Raw genomic sequence first — 27120 nt, 5'->3', positions numbered from 1 at the left:
GAATTTCTTTTTCCTTAACAATTTTTTGAACACAAGACTTACCTCTTACCAAGAATCTTAGAAACAAAGGAAAGCAACATATAGCAGTTGCTGAGTCAAGAACTTTTGCTTACAGGAACACTGTTTTGCTTCTCTCTGATACATCTGAGTTGCACTTGTAGACCATGTGTGCTGATAGCATGGGGCTAAGGACTCAGGGCAGAGCTACCCTGCAGGAAAGGGGTCCTCACACCTCACAGGGCTAAGGACTCAGGGCAGGGCTACCCTGCAGGAAGGGGGTCCTCACACCTCACAGGGCTAAGGACTCAGGGCAGAGCTACCCTGCAGGAAAGGGGTCCTCACACCTCACAGGGCTAAGGACTCAGGGCAGGGCTACTCTGCAGGAAAGGGGTCCTCACACCTCACAGGGCTAAGGACTCAGGGCAGAGCTACCCTGCAGGAAAGGGGTCCTCACACCTCACAGGGCTAAGGACTCAGGGCAGGGCTACCCTGCAGGAAGGGGGTCCTCACACCTCACAGGGCAAGAGAAGAGTTCACCTCACCAGTCAGAAAGCCACAAAACTTAACTTACAGTTTACTTTGAAGTTTTCCACTTGACATGTTGGAGCTGTGGCTAAGTACCATGGACCAAAAGTCTGCAAGGCTATTTTACTGCTCAATAACACAGGTAAGCATTCTACAGAGTATTTTATCTACATAGATAGTTGAGCTTAGACTGCACCTTACATAATCCCTTATAAATCCCTGGCTTGGTTTTCTGTGTTTGTTGTTACCTAGAACGCCAACTCTCCATCTGTAATTTTATTATCTATGCACAAAGACTTCTGAAAATTAATGTAGTTTCAATTTTTAAATTTATTTCCTACATTAAGAAAAATAACCTTAAACAAACACAGCTGACATTCTTCTTTATAACATAATCTGCCCTTAGAAATGAAGTTATATGCCAACTAATCTAATCATTTCTGTAGATCAAAAGGTTAAAATCAAGCCAGGCATGGTGGAACACTTGAGAGGCAGAGGCAGGTGGATCTGAGTTTGATGCCAGCCGATCTACAGAGCAGAGTTCTAGGACAGCCAAGGTTACAAAGAGAAACCCTGCCTCAAACACCTCCACCCCCAAAACGGTAAAATCACCTATGTTGCCACAAGTATTAAATGTTACTTTTTTTTTTTTTTAGATCAAATCCTCCAGATTTCAACCATCTCTAGTCAAACCAAACATACTTGCAATAATTCAATTACATCACAAACACTTGATGCACTAGGAAATGATGTCGTGTTTAGTTCGAGGTCTCTTTACACTTACCATCCGACATATCCTTTAGGACCAGATTCTCCAACTCACTCCACTCGGTGTTCAGACGCTTCATTAACTTGAATGCATTTACAGGATGCCCAACAAACCCTTCTGGATCTTCTGTGGCTGTGTTGGTAAGCCGGTCTAGCTTCTCTGCCCATCTACAAATACCAGACAGAAAACTGGTGCACTAAGCCAGGCATGGTGCACACGCTTGTTTTGTTTCTGAAAATAGATCTTTTTTCAAACAATATATTCTGATTATGGTTTCCCCTCTCCCAACTCCTTCCCCTTTGCCACCACCCAAATGTGACACATGCTTAATAGAAGCAAGCAGATCTCTGTGAATTCAAGGCTAGCCTGGTCTACATAGTAAGTCCCTCTCTACCCCCTCCCCCCCCCCAAAAAAAAAGAGTATACAAGGAATATAAAGCAATTAGGGACTACTTATAAGCTTTTCACTAAAACCATTGTCTATAATTTCTTTTTAAAGTAAGATTATAAAGACTATCTAAAATACAAGATCTTACAGGGAAAAGAAAAAAACCTAACTTAATAGAATTTAAATACAACTTTTGTGTTTTAAACTATTTCTCCTAAATGGAATCTCATCTTAGTCAAAACTAAAATTTAATGACCCAAAATTTTCATTTCCCCATAAGTCTTAAAAGGCTAAAATCACTACTATAATGCCCAGTGCCCAAGGAGGCCAGAAGAGGATATCAGATCTCCTGGACCCCTAGAACTTGAATTATAGACAGTTGTAAGCCCCCATGTGGGTGCTGGGAATTGAACCTGGATCCTCTGAATAAGCAGCCAATGCTCATAATTGCTGAGCCACCTTTCTAGCACCTTATACATTTCTTTTTTTGTTTTTTCTTAAAAAAAAAAAGAAAGAAAGAAAGAGTGGATCTGATGTTGGCCCTCAGGCTAGCCTTGAATTTCTGGGCTCAGGAAATCATTCGGCTTCAACCCCTTGAGTAGCAATAAGTAATGATGAGCCCCGCCTAATTCATACTAATTATTTTTTGTTGTTGTTGCTTTGCTTTTTGAGATTATTGTATTATGCAGTCTAGATTGGCCTTCAATTTATGATCCTCCTGCCTCCATCTCCCAAGTGCTGGAATCACACACATTTGTGTGCAACCATGTTTAGCTAATTTATAGCAAATCTTTACACTCTATGTAGAAAATGTATTTTAAAGTGAAACATCAGCCAGGTGGGAGAGTGCACAGCTTTAATCCCAGCATGCCACAGGTAGAACAGGTCAGCCAGGGCTACACAGTGAGAGTCTCAAAAACAAAAAACATCAACACTAAGGCACTCAGTAAACAAAGCACAAACTCTCAGGTCAGGATTAAGCATAAACCTGAGACAATGACATTAACATTCAAGGAAAACCACATGGCTTTTGTATTAGGTATCAATAGTCATATTCATCACTGTAAGCTCTACAACTGGAAAGCTGCTCCAGCAGGTGCTTAGGTGGGAGACTGTGGAAGACACTAGCACATCCACACTCCACATCCTCACCCACCCACACTCTTCCACACAGTGATGGGCATCCTGACCTTCAACATCATGAGATGAGCAGTTCTTCTGAAAGGAGCGCTTTGGGCGTGTCTGTGGTGTTTTCAGAGAAGACTCACCCTCAATGTGGCAGCACCTACAGGCCAGCCAAAGAGGAAGCCTGACATCTCCATCTCTACGTCTGCTCACTGATTACCATTATTTCAGCTGCTCTGCTTTAATGGAATGAAATTAGAGCAGCTGAACTGTGAGACAAAGTAAATACTTTTTCCAACAAGTTTTTTTCAAGTTACCATCACAGTAATGAAAAAGCTACCTAGGAACCAGGGAGATGGCTCAGGTGGCAAAGTGTTTACCAGACAAGGGTGGACACTTCAGTTCAGATCCCCAACACCCACACCAATAGCAGTGTTTGTCTGTAATGCTACAACCGGCGAGGAGGACACGGGTAGACTCTCAAACTTGCTGGCCAATTAGCCTTGCCAGGTGCCCTTAAGAGACCCTGTCTCTGCCCAACGTTAGAGTCTTGGGCGGCTGCTCAGGTAGCAAACTGTCTCTGTCATCTTCTCATTTGGGAAGCTGCTAACCTGCACTCCCGGTATATTCAGGTAATCAATTTTATTCCTTCTCAAGTCTCTGATGGGACTGAAGAAGATAGTTTAGTTTTAAAATTAAGCGTTGTTTAGGGGTTAAGATGCTTTTAGGTCTAGATGGATGTTTTAAGTTGATAATGATGAGGTATGATACTGATTTACATTCAGAATTTTAGATGTACCAAGATAGGAAAGATGTTTTCTTCAAGGCTGCCAAATACAAATAGCCAAAACACTAAGAATGTAGCATTTATATAATTCCTGATTGTGTTATGGTTCTTCATGCCATAGGCAGTTTATTGTATATATGTGTAATAATATAAATGTATGTGTAACAAATTAACAATACTTAATAAAAAAAAGTATAAAAGTACAGAGAGAGAGACACCGGCTCAAAAATAAGAGAGTAATAGAGATTAGGCATCTAATGCCCACCTTTGCATGCTACACTTGCCCATGTGCACCTGCAAACATAAGCATGTACACACACCTAACCCCCAAGCGGACACACATGAAGCCTAACCCAGGATTAGCCCTTGTTTTCCTGAGCATACTCTTTAGACGTTTTCCTGGCTTTCAGTTCCACTCCATGCTTCAGTGCAAAAGAGAAAGCATTCAGGTGGAGCAGGAGCACTTACTTTTTTATTTGTTCTAACTTGTCCTCTTCTGCTTTAATATAATCTTTTAGTGACGTCACTAAGTCTTTCTCATTATGGATCAAATCAGTCATCTGACCTATATGGGAAGAGGAAGGTTATGAAATAGTCACCAATATAAACCTTTTAGAGCTCATCAGGAATCCTTTATCCTACAGGAGAATTTAATTGGAATGGAACAGATATATTATAAAGGATCATTTCCCCTCCTTTTTTTTTAACCCAAATAAATCCAAATAAAATTCTAATGAGTTCTGGTTTTAGTTTTTGCAACTAATAAATTTTGGAAACTTGGGCTATGTTAGGACTGTTTTCATTTCCAAACTTAGATTAACAACAGTACTTTCCAAGAATTAATGTTTCTCCTTCACTGCCTCTGCTCTTCTATCTCATCATTAGTTTTTAAGACTAGCTGGAATCAAATGTTTAATCAATTAAAAAAAAACATACTTGAGAAGGTTGCAAAAGAGTTTTAAAATTTGATTTTTGAAGAATAAGAGGGCTCCTGCACCTTGCTTGGGCAGCAAGCTCCTGCTGGTGTGGGTGCACGCGTGGGAGAGCTGGCTCTGCCCCTGGCCAGCTGTGGCACTGGGTGAGCTGGATGGAGTAGTGCTGGGTGCTGTGGCTCGGGAGAGCCGGCAGGCTGGCCAGCCCCTCTACCGGCCAGGCCCAGACGCAGGGCTCTGAGTTGGCCCACTTTAATTACCTCTCTACCCCATCTCGGAACTACCGGAGCTTGGGGAGGGTCCAGTCCCCACAAATCCCAAGCTGCAGGATCTCCATGGCATGGGGCAACAACAGGATAGCTGAGGAGTCCCAGTGACGACCCAGTACTGACAGTGTAACAGAAACCTGGAACCCGACCAATGACTCATTGCAATGGACATTTGCAATTAAAAGAGTGTGACAACAGGGTATACTGTGGACACACCATAACAGGCTATAGCTTCCACAATGACATTATTTTTTCTTTTGTGGAGGATGTTGCAAGGGCGGAGAGTGGACATGAAGGGACAAGAAGATGAGCAGGATTGGGGTGCATAATGTGAAATTCACAACGAATCAATAAAAAGTTAAATAATAAAAGCAGAGTGCTTAATAAGCCAGGTGTGGTGGTGTACACCTGTAATCCAACACTCAGGAGGCAGAGGCAGGCAGATCTGAGTTCAAGGACAGCCTGGTCTACAAAGTGAGTCCAGGACAGCCAGGGCTCTGTTACACAGAGTGAGTGCTGGGGTTAAGAGTGCACCACCACTGCCCAGCTTCAACACACTACTTTTAGAATTTTTTTTTTTTAATGTGGGAAAAAATGTTTACAGTGAAGTAAATGCAGATTAGATGGCTGGAGAGATGGCTCAGTGGTTAAAAGCACTGGCTGCTCTTCCAGAGGTCATGAGTTCAATTCCCAGCAACCACATGGTGGCTCACAACCATCTATAATGTGATCTGATGCCCTCTTCTGGCCTGCAGGTGTACATGCAGAACATTTATAAATAAATAAAATAAATCCTTAAAAAAGAAGTTAGAAAGTAATATGCAAAATTATATATACATGCATTAATTATGTGTAGAGATTAATCACTTTCTTTTTTTGTTGCTTTATTTTTGTTTTTGGTTTGGTTTTTTGAGACAGGGTTTCTGTGTGTGTAGCCTTGCCTGTTCTGGGCTTGCTTTGTAGATCAGGCTGGCCTCAAACTCACAGAGATCTACCTCCCTCTGCCTCCTAAGTGCTGGAATCAAAGGTGTGCACCACCACCCCTTGGCTTGTTTTTTGACTAGCCTTGGCTGGCCTGGGTCTCAGTATGCAGACCATGTTTAGCCTCAAGTCCCTGGAGATCCACCTGCCTCTGCCTCCAGTACAGAGAGTAAAATCACATGCTACCACACCCAACTATCACTAAATCTTTCTTATGCTTTTCTAAATTTTCCTAAGTTTCTAAGCATAATACGTATTATTTTTGTAATCAGAAAAAATAATTTAAAGAAAACGAAGGCAGGTAGTACTATAGTTACTGCCCAGGCACTACACTCTTATAGTATACTCAATAAACTTAAAAAAAAAAAGATTTATTGATTTATTATGTATACAGTTTTCTGCCTGCATGTACACCTGCACACCAGAAGAGAGCACCAGATCTCAGTATAAATGTGAGCCACCATGTGGTTGCTGGGAATGAACTCAGGACCTTTGGAAAAACAGACAGTGCTCTTAACCTTTGAGCCATCTCTCCAGCACCGCCCCCCTCCCATTTCTTTGTTTTAAAGACGGAAGAAAAGCACTGACATAACTGATTTTTTTAACAGTACTTTTAGATAGGCAAGGGGTAAAGCAAGGTTAGTCTTTAGGAATCCATGTTTTTACCAATTTAAAAATACAAAAGCATGCACATTTTAGAATGTAAAAACCAGTAAATAACAAATGGCTCAGACTTACCAATTGAAGTAAAAAAGCCCGGGTGGGCTGAAGAGTGAGGCAGTAGAATCCCCAGAATTAAAATAGCCCAGATCATCTTGGAGCACTTCACAGGTTCACACACCTACAAGAACAGCAGCAGTTAGCCTCCAGGCTGCCCCTGGAATTGATGTTAATGTCTATAAATCAACTTAGTAACAGCTAACTTATGATTTAATAGATTCAGATTTTCCATACAACCCATTTGTTTTCCTTTAACTATTACAAGTAACACAACTAAACATTTATGGCTTCTTAAAAAGGATTTATTTTCAGCATTCAGGAGGCAGAGGCAGGAGGATCAATATGAGTTCGAAGCCAGTTTGGTCTACAAAGCAAGTCCAGGACAGCCAAGGCTACACAGAGAAACCCTGTCTTGAAAAAGCGAAACGATTTACTTTTATTATTCTTGTGTGTGTGTGTGTGTGTGTGTGTGTGTGTGTGTGTGTGTGCGCGCGCGCGCGCATAGTTATGAACATCTGAGTATGGGTGTCCTTGGAAGCCAGAGGCATTAACTGCCCTAGAGCTGGAGTTACAAGCAGCTGTGAGCCACTAGATAAGGGTGCTGAGAATAGAGTACAGGTCCTCTGGAAGTGTTAGCAGCTGAGCCATCTCTCCAGTCTCAGTGGCTTTTTATATAGTATGAAAACAGTTTCCCTTTTATCTAGATCTAAAATGTGAATTTTCCACAAAAATACAGTGTAAACATCACCAATATGCTTTTAAAGAAAAAATTTAAAAGAAAAATTCAGGGCTCTGTAATCCTTTAAAAAATGTTTAAATAGATTTACTTATTATAAGTAATTTATGTATACAGAGCTCTGCCTGAAGGTACACCTGCAGGCCAGAAGAGGGCATCAGATCACATTATAGATGGTTGTGAGCCACCGTGTGGTTGCTGGGAATTGAACTCAGAAGCTCTGGAAAAGTAGTCAGTGCTCTTAACCTCTGAGCCATCTCTCCAACCCTAATTTAACCCATCTTTCCCAAGTATGGCTTTAAACTTTAAAATTCAAAGTTCTAGATATGGAGGTGATAAAAATGTTCTAAAACTGAGGTGATCAGTTAATTTATAATTCTGTGAAAGCACTAAATTATGAATAATGAAAGAAATGGGATTGTATGGTATTTTAATTAAGCATCAATAAAGCTGTGGGGTTTTTGTTTGGTTGGCTGGTTTCTTGTTTGTTTGTTTGTTTGTTTGTTTGAGACAGGATCTCAAGTATGCAGGCTGGCCTTGAACTTACTATATAGCCAAGGATAACCTTGAACTTGTGATCCTCCTGATAACTCGGACTACAGATGCTACCTACCACTATGCTCTGTTAATGTGGTGCTGGAGACGGAACACCCCCAGCCACGGTGCTACTATTTTAGGTTGTGGAGAACACCAAAAGAACTAACGGCCCTATACATTTAAACTAGTCATTTCTCAGTTTTGCAGATTAGCTTGGAGGAGGAACGGCTGGCTACTGTTTTGTTTTGTTTTGCTTGTGTTGTTAGGAAAGGATAATGGGGTACCTCTTCTCTTACTACCGTGTTCTATGTTTAAGAAAACACCCAAGCCTAGCACACAGCTGTGACTTCCCCCACATTCAACCTGGTAGCAAAGCCCTTCTTTTTCATTCTTGCATGTGATGCATATGTGTGAGCATGCAGAAACTGAGGGTGACGCCTGGGCCTCCCTGGTCATGCTTCTAACATGATTCAGTGAGGCAGGTTCCTTCAAACAGAGCCAGAGCTCACTGGTATGGCTAGTCCCTATACAGCCTGCTCTGGGGATCAGGTCTTTGCCATCTGAGGCTGGATTTACAGGCAGACTGCCATGCCCACTTGGCATAATACCTGCATTCTGGGGGTCTGAACTCTGCTCGTCACAGTCAGTTAACCATAGTGCTCTTGCCACCCCTGACTTCTGTCTTTTTCCACTGTCTCTGAACAGTCTTTTCCAGTGAGGACTATTCATGGCAAGTGAGGGTCTTGGGTAAGAATGAAAGGCCCCGCCTTGCTTTACCAGCTGCCGTGCACTCCTCCACCTCCCCTATCACAACCATAGGCTTTCTCCCTGCTTTACATCTGTTAGGTTGACTTGCCACCCTGTATATTCTCTGATCTTCCCCATGTTAATTTGGCTAAGCCAACAGGCTTCCACAGAGGCCAAACTAAAAGCCTCCTATTCTACACAAGCTAAAAAGTACCATCACCATCTCCCTTAAGTTGAATCTCAATAAAAATAGACCACCACAATAAAATGGCATTCTGGAAGAACTTGAGTTTGCTACAGATTTCCAGATACTTCCAGAACCACACAGTAGTGAAATAGTTTTCTTGGCTGCCTTACAGTGATCTGGGGAAAGCTTCTAGAATGTAGCAGATGCAGGCACTTCCTCTCTTGGGCTCCTGCCAAAGCACAAAGCTTTTCAAAACACCAGGCTGTCTGAAGAGTCTAGAATTTTCTCAGTGTTTAATCAGATTTCTGGCATTATATTCTTAGTGAATAAATGCTATTTCCAGAAAAAAATATACATGCTTTCAATATATTAATTGAAGGCTAATCACAAGCATTATGTATTTTTAACTTTTATGATAAAAGTTTAGATCTGTCAGGTAAGATCATTTTTATTACTAAAATATATTATTATTAAAGATTCTTTGTTACCTGCCATTGTATATAAATCTCAGAATAAACCAAGAACTATTAGCTTACAGAAATAACTAAAAGGCAGATTTAAAGTGGTATTCCCCCCCCCCCCCAGCAATAACTGTCTCTTTTCCCAACAGCCTGGCATGGTGGCACATGCTTCTAATCCCAGCACTCTGGGAGGCAGAAGTGGACAGATCTCTGAGTTCAAGGACAGCCTGGTCTACAAAGTGAGTCCTGGACAGCCAAGGTTACACAGAGAAACCCTGTCTCGAAAAACAAAACAAAGTTTTCCTTTTGTTTTACATTTATGTAAATATATGAGTGTTTTTCCTGCATGTTTGGGTGTACCACTCGCACACCTGGTGCCCTCAGAATCCAGAAGAGGGGTTGGAGAGGAGGTTCTGAGCTACCATGTGGATGCTGGGAATCAAACCCAAGTCTCCTGCAAGAGCAGTAAGTGTGCTAAACTACTGAATCATCTCTCCAGCCTCTTACCCCTCCCCCATTTTTGGTTTATGCATATGAGAATTTTGTCTGTGTACCACCTGTGTGCAGTGCCTGCAGAGACCAGAAGAGGGCATAAGATCACCTGAAACCAGAATTTACAACTGGGACTCAAACCCCAATCAATGCCTCTGGAAGAATAGCTAATGCTCCTAACTCCTGAGCCACCTCTCCAGCCCTGAAAACTATACTTTATCACGTAAAGAGTCTATATAAAACCCGAAAGCCCTATTAATATGAAAAATAGATGTCTGCTTCTTCAAAATAAATTTAACAAAGATCAAACAGCCATAACCAAAACAGTGTAACAGAACAAATTATAAGGTCTATGAAAGCTGGGAATTTATAAGCTTAAAAATAAGAAAACAAGTGCAGGAGACAGGCTCAGCAGGTAAAGGCACTTGCCAACAAACCAAATGACCTGAGTTCAACCCTCAGATTCCACATGGCTGAAGGAGAGAACCGACTCCACACGCACAAATCATAGCACAATTCACCCCTCCCCTCCGCCCCCCAGCAGTAAAAAAAGCTAGGTGTGCTAGTCCACACCTTTAAATCCTAGAACTCAGGAGGCAAAGGCAAGCAGATCTCTCTGATCTCAAGGCCATCCTGGTCTATATCATGAGACTCAGTCTCAAAAACAAGAGGAGGCTAGAGAGACGGCTCAGAGGATCTGAACGAGGTTCTCAGCAGCCACACTGGGTAGCTCATAACCACCTGCACCTCCAGCTCCAGAGAATCTGATTCTTCTAGCCTCTGCAGACATCTGAGTGTGTGCACACACATGTACACACAAGCACAGATGTGTGCACACACCACACACACTTTTTTTTTTTTTTTTGGTTTTTCGAGACAGGGTCTCTCTGTGTTAGCCTTGGCTGTCCTGGACTCACTATGTAGACCAGGCTGGCCTCGAACTCACAGCGATCCGCCTGCCTCTGCCTCCTGAGTGCTGGGATTAAAGGCGTGCACCACCACGCCCAGCTTTACATTTTTTTTTTTTTTAATATCAGAAAACAAGGCGGGAGAAACAACTCAGTGTACAACATGTCTTGGCCCACGTGAGGACCTAAGTTTGTCAGTGTTCCTATGGTGAGATAGAATACAAAGACAGTAGGATCACAGGAAGCTTGCAGGCTAGCCAGCCCCTGTACACAACAGCAAAACACAGAGGCCAGGTTACATGCAAGGTGAAAGGTGAGAACTGACACCCGGGCTTAACCTCTGACTTTCATACACTTTTGCCTGCACGGACACACAGACACACACAGACACACACACTAGGGTTGAGGTGGGGGTGGGGGGTAGAGAACACAACTTATCAAAATCCAGATGGTATTTAAATGGACGGTTTGTATGAGGCTATTGAAATAGCTCAATAGGCACAGGTGCTGGCCACCAGCCTGAGGACCTCAGTTCACTGCCCAGGACCCACATGGCAGAAGGAGAAAAGTGACTCCACGTTGTCTTCTGACCTTCACATGAGCACCATAGCACACATGCACATACTGGCACACAAAGTAAATAAAATGCAATAAATGAAAATTTTAAATGAAACCATTTTTTTAAAGTATAGCTCTTCTATGGAGTCCAGACCAATAAACAAAACTCAAGAGATGCTAATAGACAAATGAATAAGAAAATTAGAAACTCAAAAGGAGAAGATATGTTTGACAAAAATATGTTTAAACTTGCACATTTGTACTCCCAGCAGCACTTAGGAGGCTGAGGCAGAAGAATCAGCAGTTCAAATCCAGCCTAGGTTTTAAATAGTGAGAAAAGAGTCTCTAGCAAAACAAAAGGTAAAAATTAACATAATATAATTGTAACTATGTGAGAAAATATGCAGAAAGAAATCATAAAAATGTAGGCAAAAAAGCTGGACATGGTGATGCACGCCTTTAATCCCAGGAGATAGAGGCAGGTAGATCTCTGTGAATACAAGGCCAGCCTGGTCTACAAAGTGAGTGCAGGACAGCCAGGGGTGGTTACACAGAGAAACCCTGTCTCAACAGACAAAAAAAAAAAAAGGAAGGAAGAAAGAAAATATAGAACATAAACTTTTCATACACCTCTGCAGGTTTTTTTTATTGCATGTATGTATGTATGATGTGTGTGAAGTGCACGCATGTTTTGTTTTTTTTAACTAACATTCTACTTACTAACTCTAAGCTAGATATTTTTTTCCTTCAAAGGTACGTAAGCCTATCTGAAGGCAAAGCAACTATCAGGGAGTGAGCTTCACTAACATAGTGGCATGCCTGCCCATTGTCCTCCCTAGAAATAAGCATATAACACAGAACAAACCAGTTACTGGCCCTTGTCCTCAGGAGCAAAGTGTCAAGGAATGAGCCTGTGAATGGGAAAAGCAGAACATCATGGAGCTGCTCAACTCAGATGTTGACGGGATCTGACCGACCACCTTTCCTAGTTCTGAAGGATGTCTGGGATCTAGAGGCAGAGTAACACAGAAACAAGGATTTCTAGTCACAAGGACTCTTACTCTTTACAACTAGTGCACTGAATCCATGAGACACACCAATAATTTCCCAACACATCCAAGGAAGCCTTTTACACAACTCTTTTATTTTTCAAGCGACTTTAAAGTTCAAGCCAATACAGCATCACTCGAAAATGACCAGCAAGGCAAGCTAATTGCTGCTATACAGCTGTGGCTCTCAATCACAGCCATGAGAACCAGCTAAAGGTCTGGGATAAACAGCTTAAAAAATGTACATATTTCCGGTGCTACTGGTCAGACGATAATACTCAGAGAGCCACTAGATACAGAAAAACACTGAAATCACAAAAACAGAACACTCCCTTTGAAAAGAACTTTACTCTTCAATTTATCTTTTGGAAAAATAGACTCATTCTATGGAGTTCTTCTTATCTGTTTTAATACTATGTCTCATTTACCCACATTTACTGAGCAAGCTAAGTATCATGTTACTATGCAAGGCTTTATTAGTCGCATCTTTAAAAAACAATGTTTTTATTATGATGTCCTATTTCCATTTATTTCACCCTCTTCAAGGCTGCAAAGAAATCACTATAGAGTAGTTATGAGTCAAGCTTCCAAAGGGATAGTAGAGCATTAAAAAAAAGTAAGAGCTGGCATGATAAAAAAAAAAAAAAAGAAGAATGTCTTCTGTTCCATAGTCATTAAGCATGGAATAGAATTAAAAATAAAAGTAATCATTTTTATTTTACATTATTTATTATTTAGGCCTTGAGTTCCTGATGATCCCCCTACTCCTGTCTCTGGAGTACTGAAGTCTCAGGATTCCTGAAAAGACTTACAGAGAGAAGGGAGAAGAGATGAGGAAAGGAGGAGAAACAGGAAAGAAAGACAAAGAAGATTCACAGGTGCTAAGATAAACTTGGTGTTGTAGCAAAATGAATCATATCTTGAAGATAATTTGTGTGCCTGATGTGGCAGCGCAGCCCTATAATCCCAGCACTTATGAGGCAAAAGCAAGAAGCCTGTAAATGTGAGACCAGCCTGTGGTGCTAAAACTAAGACACATAGCACAACTGCATCAAAGGGAAAAGGACTTGGTTGTTAGAGAGGAGATTCATTAATTTTGGGGTTTTTGTTTTGTTTTGTTTTTTGTTTATCTGTTGTTTTTTGAGACAGGGTTTCTCTGTGTAGCCTTGGCTGTTCTGCACTTTGTAGACCAGGCTGGCCTCAAAGTCACAACAATCCGCCTGCCTCTGCCTCCCGGGTGCTGGGATTAAAGGTGTGCACCACTATTCCTGGCTTCATTAATTTTTATTATACAATCCTGTAACAGACATATATATTATCTTTAGTGTGAATGTTATATTTTTTTAAACTGTGGGAAAAAAGACAGAATATAAGCAACCTTACTGTAAGACAAATTCTCAGGTATGCCAACATAAAAGTGCACTGCTATGTATTCAACACAAAATTCTTCTGTCCTCCTTTTTTCAGGAAAGTCTAGTCCCGCATACTCAACAGGGCAAGCAGACATGGGGAAAGATTTTGAAACAGTTCTGCTACACTATAAACATTTACTGTGTTATCAGCGCTCACTGAATTTCAAGTACAGTTCATTTAATGGATTACTAGAACGGGCCATCTGGCAGATATTTTATTAGCCTTTCAGCCTCATATTTTCCTTCTAAAAAGTTGCAACATTTTAAGAAAATTCCTCTTTCCCAGAACCATCATCTACATCTTAACAACGAAGACAACTCTACTCTACTCTAGTGCAAACTCCGCCTGACATTAGAGGTTCTCCACCAGACTCCTCGTAAGTCTCTCCATGCCGCCTACACTTGCTTCACACCTTTAGAAAAGCCGAGCAGATCTCATACTACGTGTTCCCCTTTCATCCTGTGATAGTTTTCACAATCAACACAAACTCTGGTTCCTAACGAAGGCTGCTACAATGTGCTGCGTAACTGGACTTGGCATGCTTTTCCATCGGAACAGGACATGTTTTACGAAACAACCTGGCAATTACTAAAACAACTAGTTGAACTTCTAATCCTCCCTGCAATCCTTCAAACTGTCGTTTGTCCTAACCTTTATTCCATAAATTGCTATTATACTTCTGATGGAGAATTGTTTTAATACTATAATAGTTTTTAATAAAAAAATTAGGAATACTATAGTATTATTCTTTATTTTTGGACGGTCTATCTTAGCTTAGCTTAGCTTAGTTTAGAGACAAGGTTTTTTTATGTAGCCTTGGCTGTCCTAGAACTCACGATGTAGATCAGGTAGCCTCAAACCTGTGTCTGCCACTGAGTGCTGGGATTAAAGACATGCACTACCATATCTGGTTGAGACTGCCTACTTTCTACTATATATATAATAGACTTAATTGTTTCAAGCATCTTAGGAACACAGACATCTCCTACCAAGTGTGGTGCCACACATCTACAATTCAAGTATTCAAGAGACTAAAAGTAAGATTATAGTTCTAAGACAGGCCAAGTTTGTGTGTGTGGGGTGGGGGGGTGGGGGGGTGGGTGTATCTTCTCTCAATATATAATTTCTTAATGTAGGAAAAGTCTAGATTCCTATTTCCTAGGACAGAGAGCCTAAAAATGTCATTGTAATATTAGATGCATTCTAAACTTATAAGATTCATCAATCATGCCTACTTTATTTAGTAGCCTCTTAAATAGAAAGGGAAATGAGCAAATCATGCTCATCATGCTAAATCATGAGGTTAAAAACGACCATCACCAAGTAATTTAAAAAGCAGTATATGGGGGCAGGACAGCCAACCCCAAAGTCATCAGAGCAGTAGAGGGGTCCCTGCATGTGGGGGTTGCAGGTGAACTGGTAAGCCCTGACTCTTGCCTGCTGTGCAAGGGAGAAATCCCCTCTCCCCTTTTGCCCTCACCACCAGGAGAGCTGGCACTGAGGAGATCATGAGGATGAGGGCAGAAGACCCTGGATGTGGGGAAAAGCCAGCCCTGAGGGCAAGAGCAGAGGAGAGGTGGTCCTGCCTCTGCTCTGCTAGGTGATGGTACTGTTGAGGAAGAAAGACACTCCTCTCCTCCCGTCCCCTCCTCTCCCCTCCCCTCCCTTCCTCCTTCCCTCCATGGCAGGCAGGAGAGCTAGCCTTGGGATCATAAGAGTGAAAGAACTGGCCATGCCCCGCACTGGCCACAACACTCAGAGACACACAGAGTGGGCCCTGCACCTCCCCTGGGCAGCAGGGTAGAGCTGGCCCTGGTTTTGGGGGTTGCTGCTGAGCCAGCATGGAGGGCTTTAGAGTGAAAATATTTCTAGGCCCAGATCCAGGGCTTTTCTTGGCCCACCCTAACATCTACCTCATCAATGAAGTACTCCAGTGCATGAAGGGGCTGCCGGTCCTGCAGATCCAAAGCTGCAGGATCTCCATGTCTATGGCCAACAACAGGATGTCTGAGGAGTCCCAGTGAGGTCTCAGTACTGATAGAGTAGCAGAAGGCAGAGGCCTGTCTAGACCAACAAGTCACTGCAATAAACATTTGCAAGCAAAGAAGTGTGGACAAAAGGGTATATACTACAGCTTCCACAATGGGATTTTTTTTTTTTCTCTGCTGGAGGTGAGGTTGCAAGGGTAAGAGGGGAGGAGGAGATGAGTGGGATTGGAGTACAAAAATGGGTGGAAAAATTCATGTCATAGATATTGAAGGAGAATTAACAACCACTTCATTACTAAAACAGCATGATCTCTAACAATCTTAAAACATTTATTCTTATATCCACTGGTAAGTATAGTTTTCACCCCTCATCAAGGAAACTTCTCTTTGCAATATCCCACTACAGAAAACCACAACCAATCAAATGCAGAGTTGTAGAGATCAGTGCCAGTGGGATACACTCTCAAAACCCTCCCATATCTAAGTCTCCGGAAACACTGAGGAAGAGGGGATGGAAAGATTGTAAGAGGCAGGGATCAGGAAGTTTGCTGTTGAGATTGTGTCTCCCAGTGATGTCAGAAGCTACACCCATAAAGTCTCCCCACGCAATTGCCTAAACTGAGCTGAACAAGGACAACCAATCGACGGACATGCCAAAACAGACAGGAGAGGAGTGTGGTTTGGGGGTGGGAGAGGGTACACAAAGGGCTACAGGCAACTAAAAAGTGCTGGGAGCAGGAGAAATAGTCTTCCCCAGGAAAGACCACATCAATTGGTTCTCTAATACCAAACCATCAGTCCTGAAAACACACATACAAGCAACATTATACAGACTCAGAAGGTGTTATGTGTGTGTGTGTATGTATGTATGTATATATGTATGTATGCATACAATGTCAATTTATGAAAAAAAAAGCCATGAATTTGAAAAACAAGGAAGAGTATAGGGGAGAGCTTGGAGGAAGAAAAGAGAAATATTTTAATTATAGTATCAAACATTTTTTAAAAGTTAAAAAAAATGTGTTTGAAGCTGGGCACGGTTGTGCACACCTTTGATCCCAGCACTTAGGAGGCAGAAGCAGGTAGATCTCTGTGAGTTCGAGGTCAGCTTGGTCTACAAAGAGAGTTCCAGGACAGCCAAGCTATATAGAGAAACCCTGTCTCAAAAAACAAAAACAAAGAGACAAAAAAATGTGTTTGAACAAAGGTCAACATGGCAAGCCATGTTTGGAGCACTAAATTTACCAACTAGGGTACACAAACACCATAGGGTTTTTGTTTTTAGAAAAATAGATATGAAAATCCAATTAATATAAAATTAGAGTGAAAGAGAAGCCTTGAGCCTATTTAATATTTACTAGATATTTCTCAGACATATAAATACATGTAACTACTTTCCATTCTTTTTCAAACTAGAGATTATGATTCAGCACATGATCAATATATAACAGATTACATAACAAATAATTACCTATCAAAATAGAGATTCAAGGACATCTTCAAGAGAGTGTCTCTATCTGGAGGCAGAGGCAGGTGGATCGCTATGAGTTAAGAGGCCAGCCTGGTCTACAAAGCGAGTCAAGGACAGCCAAGGCTACCCAGAGAAACCCTGTCTCAGAAAAGCCAAAAGAAAGAGACAATGGCCCAAAGATCCTGAGCCTGGGCTACAGATCAAAAGATTCTGTGTCAAGCAAAGAGCAATGAAAACATTAACAACAAAACCAACCAGTGGTTCTTTCCCACGACATTTCAATTCAAGTCTACACAATGTGGGCCGCACCAAGAGAGAGGTAAATTCTCTTTGTAAAATAGAAAATCTGAGGATTAAAGGGAGATTAATGTAAAGCCCTGGGCAGCTGGTGTCACAGCTGCAGACTATTACTTTACTTGAGGGCAACTTTGTTTTTTGATGGGATGCAAAATAATTCAGAGAACAATTCATGATCAGAAAGTTTGAAAGCTTCTTCAGACAATAAAATCACGTACTCAGGTAAAGAATCTTATTGTATAACCAGAAAAACAAAAAGTAGATTAACATCAACAAATTACTGATTGAAATTTTACAGGTTGCATTTACTAAAAGTTATTCCCTTTCCAGAGATTTTATAAAAGCACCTTCTTCCATCAAGTTGCTTAGAGTCTATTTCTGTAATTACAGTGGACATAACATAAAAAAAATTCAGTACTACCAGGCAGTGGTGGTGCACACCTTTAATCCCAGTACTCGGGAGGCAGAGGCAAGCAGCTCTCTTGAGTTCGAAGTCAGCCAGCACTACACAGAGACCCACACACACACCCTCACCTTGGGCTCATTCTATGTTTTCAGTTATCCACGGACCACGGAGAATCAAAAAGATGGTTGTAGGGCTGGGAAGCTGGCTCAGTGAGAAAAGAAAACTGCCATCAGGGTCCCACATAGTGCAAGAAAAATAACAACTCTCGAAAGTTGTCCTCTAAGGTCTGGGAAGATATTGGCAAAACATACGCAAAGTAAAATTAAATTAAATTTTAAAAACTTCAAAGGTTATCCTCTTTAGGTGACCTTCCATATGCATGCCATGGCACGTGCACACATAGCACAGATGCACAACCCACCCACAGTAAACATAGTAAATTTTTTCTAAAGTTTTTAACATTACTGTAGCGTCACAAGAAACTAAGATATTGTATGCACAGTGTAGTGAAAATTCAGACATGCAAAGAGAAGCCAGAAAGTACTTCCCTGTAGGTTAAAAGCCGTAATGTTCAATAAGGTATTTTGGGAGATAGTAAACACAGCTTTTATTATTGCCTTAATTAGGATTTTATTGCTGTGAAGAGACAACATGACCAAGGCAACTCTTATAAAAGAAAGCATTTCTTTGGGGCCGGCTTACAGTTTCAGAGGCTTAGTCCATTGTCATCATGGTAGGAAGCATGGCAGCATGCAGGCAGACATGGTGCTGGAAAAGGAGCTGAGAGTTCTACGCCTTTATCAGAAGGCAGACTATCACCCGCACTGGATGCCTGAGCATAAGGGAGACCTCAAAGCCCACCCCCAGGGTATAGACTTCCTCCCATAAGGCCACACCTCCTGATATGCCACTCTCCATGGGCCAAGCATTCAAGCCATCCTATTTTCTATTTAGTTATTGGTGTTAATCTCTTATTGTGCCTAAATTACAAACTAAGCTTTACTACAGTATCTATTTATCAAAAAACAGCTCATCATAAGCCAGGCGCACGCCTTTAATCCCAGCACTTGGGAGGCAGAGGCAGGCAGATCACTGTGAGTTCGAGGCCAGCCTGGTCTACAAAATGAGTCCAGGACAGCCAGGGCTATAACACAGAGAAACCCTGTCTCGGAAAACCAAAACCAACAGCTCATCACGTGAGGCTTCTGAGATGCACTGGGAATCTTTGAAGGCACCTTGTGGACAAAAGGAGAACAACCTACATCTTGTTCTTTTAGTTGATGCAGCATACAATACCTCATAATGCTATTTCCCCTCTTTTAAAATATTCGCATATTTTTAGTCTACGTGTATGAGTGTTTTGTTGTGCACAATGTACATGAAGTACTCTCAGAGGCCAGAAGAGGACCCTGGATCCTCTGGGGCCACAGATGGCTTTGAGAGTTTATGTGACGCTGTGAACCAAACCTGGGTCCTCTGACTGAGTAGCCAGTGCACCCGAGAGCTAAGCCATCTCTTCAGTCCCCTAGTCATGCTTTATGACTCATAGTTATCAACTGTTTATTCTTCATTCTTTGTGATATTCTAAAATAAAAATTGACTACATGATGGAAATATCTAGAAGTTTATTTTTAACATACTCTGCATAGCTGTAGAACAAATTCCTGTATGTACCTCATATTACTCCAATACCATTCCCAATACAAAAAGTTATATATTCTCTTATCTCTGGTCATAACTGATTCCATTGGAAGATGGGCAAGTTAGCAGAGAACAGAAATACTCTCTACTCTCTCAGTAGCCGGGTTACAGCTTCAAAGCCCAGTACACTTAACCAAACTTCCTCTCTCCCACGGCTATTCTACCAACAGTGCCTTTGGGTGTTTTGTTTCCCCGTGAAGCAGGGCCTCACTATGTAGCCCAGGCCGGCCTTAAACTTGAGATCCTCCTGCCTGTCTCTGGAGTGCTGGGATTACCTTAAATTCCTCCTTTCCTCACACTGGCCTACCTCTTCTCTTTCTAGCTTCCAATCTCCTCTCTTCCAACGCCAGTTCTCAAGATGAGGAAATGACACACATGTACTAGGGCTGGAGAGACAGTTTAGCAGCTCAGCATATTTGCTGCTCTTACAGAAGGCCAGAGTTGAGTGCCAGCAGTCACATGGTGGCTAACAACCCTTTGTAACTGCATTATCAAGGGTTCTGATACCCCTTTCTGGCCTCTGCAAGGACACACAATGGTATAGGCAAATCACTCATACATAAAAAATAAAAACAATAAAGCTTGGGGCTGGAGAGATGGCTCAGCAGTTAAGAGCACTGATTTCCAGAGAACCTGGGTTCAATAACCAGCATCCAAATGGTAGCTTACAACTGTCTGTAACTCCCAAGATCTGACACTTTTACACAGACATACATGCAAGCAAAACATCAGTGCACATAAAAGTAAACAAATTAAAATGACTTTTAAAAGATGACATATACTAGAATAAAATAAAATGAACTCAGTTGCAGAAGATGTGAATGCTTCGCCCTCCCACCCCAACCCCCCAGACAAGGTTTCTGTGTAGCTCTTTGGCTGTTCTGGTCTTGCTTTGTAGACCAGGCTGGCCTCGAACTCACTGCGATCCACGTGCCTCTGCTCCCAAGTGCTGGGATGAACGCTTTCAAATATGCAGTTTCATTCAGAACTTACTCATATTTAATATGAGCTACGATAACAGCACCATGTTGGCAGATTCATACCCTATGAAATGCTTTCTATCACTACTTACCCCTCCCCCACACCTCCTGACAATTTAAATATGTTCATTACTGGGGATGCAGCTCAGTGGGAAACTGCTTGCCTGTAGTGTACAAGGCATTAAACCTGATAATCTAGCAACACCAAATGTTTAACTAAATAACAATGGAGTCTATCACAACTAAGAATTCTATTTCAATACTGAAATTATTTCTAAATATCATGTTTTCATTACTCCAGCCAGTCAGGGCAATTATCAAGGACAGAGTAATATGAAACATGAATCGAGGGCAGTCCATCTGCATCCAAGTCCTGGTTTTGTCTATTACTGTATTCTTAACCAAATGATGAAACCTTTCTCAGTCTATTTGTAAAATGGAGCTGACCATAAAAACACCTCACAGAATTGCCTTAAAAACAAATTTCTAAGAGACCGGGGGTGCAGCTCAGTGGAAGAAGTACTTGCCTAGCATGCACAAGACTCTGATTCAATCCCCAGCACAGAGGAAGGCGAGTCTAGGAGTATAGCCAAGTTATGTATGCGTATATAAAACATTTCCTATGCTACTTGTAGTCGCACCGAGCAGAGGAAGGCAGGCTTCTCTGAGTTAAAGGCTAGCCTGGGCTACACAATAGTTCCAGGGCAGCCAAGGCTACACAATGATAAGACTGCCTCAACAATAAATAACATTTTCTGGGGGCACTTTCTACATCATTTTAAAACCCAGTACAAATATTGATTTCCATAGCTTGGATATGGTTTGTTAGGCCATGGGCTGGAAGCTTAATACTCCAATGTGGTAGTAGGGGAGTGGGGTAAACGACTAAAGACAGTAAAACTTGTGTTTATTTTATTTTGAGCAAGTGTGTGCACATGCCACAGCATGCAAACAGGAAGTGTAGGCATCAACCATCAGGAGTCAAGTCTCTCTCCTTCTAATATGTGGGTCCTAAGGATTGAACTCAAGTTCCCAGGCTTGGTGACAACTGTCTTTACCCATGGGGCTATCTTAGCACCCTAATGGCAGAACTTCTACCGGTTTTTTGGTTTGTTTGGGTTTTTTTAATTTTTAAAATTGTATGCATGTAAGTATTTTGCCTGTGTATGTATGTGACATGCACGCCTGGTGTCCTTTCTTTCTTTTTTTTTTTTTTTGGTTTTTCAAGACAGGGTCTCTCTGTGTAGCCTTGGCTGTCCTGGACTCGCTTTGTAGACCAGGCTGGCCTCGAACTCACAGCGATCCACCTGCCTCTGCCTCCTGAGTGCTGGGATTAAAGGCGTGCGCCACCACGCCCGGCTATGCCTGGTGTCCTTAAAGGGCAGAAGCAGGCATCAGGTCTTCCCGATTGTGAGCCCCTATGTGAGTGCTGGGAATCAAACTCATGTCCTCTGCAAGGGTAACAAGCCCCAGTGGTATAACCTGTAGGAGGTGGGACTAATAGGAGGAGGTTAAGTCACTGGGGATGCGGCTAAGGGCTAACGCTGCTTTCAGGCTGAGTTAGCTCCCTCAAGAGTAGACTGTTCAGAGAGACTGGATCACACCCCTTGGTGTATCTGGCTTTCCTTTTTGTTTTGTTTTTGTTTTTCGAGACAGGGTTTCTCTATGTATCCTAGGCTGTCCTGGACTCACTTTTGTAGACCAGGCTGGCCTCGAACTCACAGCCATCCGCCTGCCTCTGCTGGGATTAAAGGCGTGCGCCACCATGCCCGGCTGGCTTTCCTTTTTAACCAGTGAGACCATCCCTAGAGCTGACCAGAAGCCAGAGCCATACTCACAAGACTTTCAGATTCATGAACTAAACGAAACTCTTTTCTTTTTTTAAAAAAAATAATTTACTCCCCTTGTGGAATGGAGTAAACCAGTGAAAGGGCACTCCAAAGCACCACTGAGTGAAACTGGGGAGGTTGTCAAGGAAAAGGCCAAAACCCATTCTTGACATTGAACAACGACTACAAGGTGTAAGCAAGACCCAAAATAGAGGAACAGGGTTGCCATTATCTGTTGAAGGACATGTGCCTTACCTCATACAAGAAGCTACTGATGAAAACTTATTATGTCAAATGTAGCTTGGTTGGACCCCATATATGTAAAATTGCCTCAAAAAATTTACTAATAATCTAAAATTCATGTGTTATTAAAAAATAATAATTTACTTTTTTATTTTATGTGCATTGGTGTTTTGTCTGCATGTATATCTGTGTGTCAAATCCCCTAGAAGTGGAGTTACAGGCAATTGTGAGCTGCCATGTGGGTGCTGGGTATCAAACCCTGGTCCTCTGGAATAGCAGACAGACAGATCTTTCTAATTTTGAGGTTAGTTTCCAGGGCTACAATAGTGAGAACCTGGCCCCTCAAAATTAATTAGCTATAGATATGAAAAGAAAGTCAGTTAAAGTTAACTGCAATTATCGAAGTAAATGAAACAGCCACTAAATTGTAGTCTTCCTTTTATATTAATTATAATAAACAGCTCAAATGTATAAAAACAAGAGGTATGATATTGATTTAGTATTACTGAGAAAGCTGTAAACCACCAAAACATGGACACACTTATAAAAACAAGAAGCAGAAGAAATCTAAGGCAGAATTCATTCTGTGATGACAGTTATGTAAGAGCATGAATCTTTGTACTGTATTTTTAGCTAGCATCCAGCCAAATATACTCACAGCCATTCTGAGCATCCAAAGGAAGACAGGAAGAGAAATTTCTTTAGTGCCCTAAGTGAGAATCTTTTTTAATTTCCTAGGTTTTTATTCAGGCATATCTATTTGGCTATGGGAAAACTAATGATAGACTAGCACACAAAGGCCCTTCTTCCATGAGGCCGACATATGCTCATCTCAACTTCCTGAGATAGTCAAGAAGCCTTGATATTCTTTATTTTGTTGTTGTTTGTTGGTTGGCTGGTTTGGTTTGGTTTTTCAAGACAGGGTTTCTCTGTGTAGCTTTGGCTGTCCTAGACTCACATTGCAGACCAGGCTGGCCTCGAACTCACAGAGATCCACCTGCCTCTGCCTCCCAAGTGCTGGGATTAAAGGCATGCCCCACCACAGCCCAGCGGCTTTGTAATTTTTCTTTTGTTTTTTTGTTTTTCGAGACAGGGTTTCTCTATGTTATCTTGGCCACCCCGGACTCTCTTTGGAGAACAGGCTGGCCTCAAAATCACAGGGATCCACCAGCCTCTGTCTCTCGAGTGGGATTTGTAATTTTTTGTTTGTTTGTTTGTTTGTTTGTTTTTTGAGGCAGGGTTTCTCTGTGTAATAGCCCGGGCTGTCCTGGACTCTCTTTGTAGACCAGGCTGGCCTTGAATTTACAGAGATCCACCTGCCTCTGCTGCCTCTGCTGAGATTAAAAGCGTGCATCACCACACCCAGCTGATATTCTTAATTTTTTAGGGAATCTTATAATAGAGTTCATTGAAGGGGGCATGAAATGGTATATAAAATTATATGGAAATGTTTGTATTTGTATTTTCTGATTTAGGCCCCCACTTCCCACTAGATTTCATAACCTCAAAATAGACTGAAAACCATTCTGGATCTCACAAATTAACCTAAAAACAATAATTACACCCCAGGTTAGTAATTTATTAAAAACAAAGAATTCCTTCCATAGAAATTAAGGTTCACAAACTTTATGGTTGCCCCAATTCTTACTACATCCCTGCATCAAAGCAAATGTTTGAAATTAATTGCTCCATTAAAAAAAAACAAAAAACACTGCTTGTCAGTATATGACTAACTCTGCAGTAACAGAAAATCGTTATCTCCCTACAAAAGCTAGGACTCACCTGCAACAATGGTAACACACAGGTGATGTAAAGCTTTTCTTCCTTCCTTCCTACCACACCCCCACCCCCAGATGTGGTTTCTGTGTAGCTCTGGCCTGTCCTGGAACTCACTCTATAGACTAGGCTGGCCTTGAACTCAGAGATTGGCCTGCCTCTGCCTCCCAAGCGCTGGGATTAAAGGTATACACCACCATCACCCAGCTGTAAAGCTTTCTCTTTTTTTTTTTTTCCAGTATTTACTTTCTACAATAGTTACAAGTTGTGCCTATTTTTTGCTTATTTTACTAGCTGAGTTAGCAAGCGACAAAATGGCCAATCCTTTTATCAAAGCCCCAGCTTTATTTAAAAATAAAACCCATTTCAGTATAACAATGAAAAAAGCTTTATCCACCCAAAAGAGTAGTCCTTTACTTAGTTTGTAAATCCAAAAGGCATCTGCACTTAGAAAAACATTAGGCAAAAAAAGAAAAAAAGAAAAAAAAACATTAGGCACAATATTTACTTTTAAAGTAAGTAATAAAAATCTATGTTCCCTACAAAAGAAAAAGGTAAAACTTCAAATGCATATTTAAGGTTCTGTAATGACATTCAGGTTAAAGTCTAAAAATTAAAAAAAAAATCATGGCTAGTCAGATTTCAAATCAAGACAAAAATATTCAAGCTTGATCACTTTCAGCTTCCTCATACTTCCTGCTTTAAAATCTATTTTCTACATAGAAATAATCAAAATAATCCTATAATCCTTTTGTGTATTTTTAAATTTAATTTTCAATGTTCCTGCTATGCAGGCGTAATTTTTCAGTGTGATTATTTTAGGAAAAGACTAGTTCCATTCATAAGCTACATCTAAACTGAGAAGGGAAATACGTTTTTTTCCCAACTCAACCTTAAAAAAAAAAAGGCAAAAAGTTGATGAAAGAACACTGTTGCCACGTCTCCCCCCTCCCCCACTCACGTAGTGGCTATTCCATCCCTCCAGAGTGCATTCCAAGGAAAAGCCCAAGAGCCACAGCTCTCAGTGAAACAGTTACGTCGAAACTGGCAGGTTCCTTTTACTGTTTTTCAAATCATTTCCTAAAAGAGGATCCAGAAACTTCTCCATTCTTTTCTACGGAGGCTCTTCCCTATAAACAAAGGCGCAAAATTCCAAGAGTCCTCATTTTGTGAGGCCAGCTTAAGAGGTTAGCGTCCAAAAGCTGCATTTGTACCAAATCCCCCACTCTTCAGGAGAAACAGTCTCGTATTTAATCATACCATCCTTCCCCACACTAAACATCCATCTGGGGCCAATCACAAAAAGTCACACAGCTATGGAAGGAAGATTTGGCTGAAAAGGACTGACTTTTCGACCCTACAAGGGGGTGGGGGGAGACGTGAGGGACGAAAAGGGAAAGGGGTTGGGGGGGGGGGTGAGTGAGCGGAGCGAGAGAAGGTGGGGGAAGAGAGGAAACCCGGAGGAGAAAAGGACCAAGAGGAGACAGGGCTACAGAAACTCATGTGTCCTTAAATGATGGACGGGGGATGAAGAGGGAAGGAAGCCAGCTTCCCCAACTGCGTGAATGACAGCAACTTCTCGCTCCAGCAGCTAAAACTCCGCGCCCCGGGCTACGTCTAACTGCTGAACCAGCACCTGGAAGCGAAGCGCAACAGACAAGTTCAACAGCCCTAACTTTTGAGTAATTCCGACTTCCCAGCTTCTCTTCCCAAAGCGAAAAGAAAGACGGAGAAAAAGACAGAGCGCCTCAGCCCCGGCGGCAAGCCTTCCCTATTGCCACATGCTAACCATCTGCGGCTGGGGCGGCCCAGACCCCCGCCCGTCCGCCCTCGCCTTCCCTAAGCTTTGTAGGGAAGACCAGGTACCGCCACACTAGTCAACGGCGAGGCAGGCTGCCCGGGATGGAACATTCAAGAAGGTCCTAGTCCTGGGGCGGGGCAGAAGCCCGCTGCAGCCCCAGCCAGAGGCAGGACAGGGGGGCTGCAGCGAGGGGACCCCGGGCACGCAGCGGGGCGGCCTGGCCTCCCGGGTGTGCGCGGGGCCGAGTCCCCTCGGAGACACCCGGGGGGCGGCTTGTGAGAAGGACTGAGCCGCCGCCGTGCGCCAAGCCGCCCTCCAGAGCGAGGGGACCCCGGCTGCCCGGGGGGGGGGGGCCCGGCACTGGTCCCCAGGATCGGAGGAGAGCTTCACCTGGAAAGCGGGCCGTAAGGACGGCGACGGCTCAGCTCCCGGCTGGTCCTGTCCGGTCCTGTCGCCTGCACACGGGTGCAGACTCCCAGACTCCCAGCCGAACCCCCTTCGGCCTGCTGACGGTGAGACTGGGCGGCAGAGGGAGCCAGTCGGCCCTTTTATACCCCAAGGACGCGCCGGCGCACAGGGGTGGAGGGCGGCCGCTGCCCTCGCTACGTGCGCTCAGTCACACCCGCGCCCGAGCCACTGCGCAGGCGCGCGCCGCCAGCCTCCCTCCCACCCACCCGGGAGTTGTCCGGGCCCAGGGAGTTCCAGGCCTAGCTGGGCCCACGCGAGGATGCAGTGCGCCTGCGCGAGCTCCCGCCACGCCGCAGTTACCGTGGTTACCACGGGGTTTTTTTTTTTTTTTTTCCCCACCAGTTCCAGTTCAATTTAGAGCCTTACTTTCAGGGTCAGCGGTAGGTCTCAGAGCGTCGAAGCCATCGGGAAGGAAGGTTCTGGAAAGTTTGGAGAGGCTTATTAGAGTATAGAAAATAAAGAGTGGGAAATGAGACGTGGGTTGGCTGTCGGGGCTGCCTTGGCTCTTATGGGGGTTTTGCTTTAATAAGCACCTTTTTACACCTTTAAGCACGAGGATTTCACTCACTCTCCCAC

General features: G+C 42.7%; 1 protein-coding gene across 2 annotated transcripts in view; it reads right to left on the bottom strand.

The window, feature by feature from the left end:
* Positions 1-26591, bottom strand: part of P4HA1 (prolyl 4-hydroxylase subunit alpha 1) — a 60954-nt gene extending 34363 nt beyond the window's left edge. For both annotated transcript variants that reach the window (XM_084753575.1, XM_084753574.1), the window contains exons 1-4: positions 26467-26591; positions 6515-6617; positions 4063-4159; positions 1310-1461 (exon numbers count right to left, since the gene is read on the bottom strand). In XM_084753575.1, the coding sequence (XP_084609701.1) occupies positions 1310-1461; positions 4063-4159; positions 6515-6590 (325 nt within the window). In that variant the 5' untranslated portion in view covers positions 6591-6617; positions 26467-26591. The remainder of the gene's footprint in view (positions 1-1309; positions 1462-4062; positions 4160-6514; positions 6618-26466) is intronic.
* Positions 26592-27120: the final 529 nt, after the last annotated feature.

The sequence above is a fragment of the Acomys minous genome (assembly GCF_964271855.1).
Source record: "Acomys minous genome assembly, chromosome: 13".
Classification (NCBI taxonomy): Eukaryota; Metazoa; Chordata; class Mammalia; order Rodentia; family Muridae; genus Acomys; species Acomys minous.
Note: the sequence above shows the minus strand (reverse complement) of the source record. Positions and strands in the feature narration are given on the sequence as shown.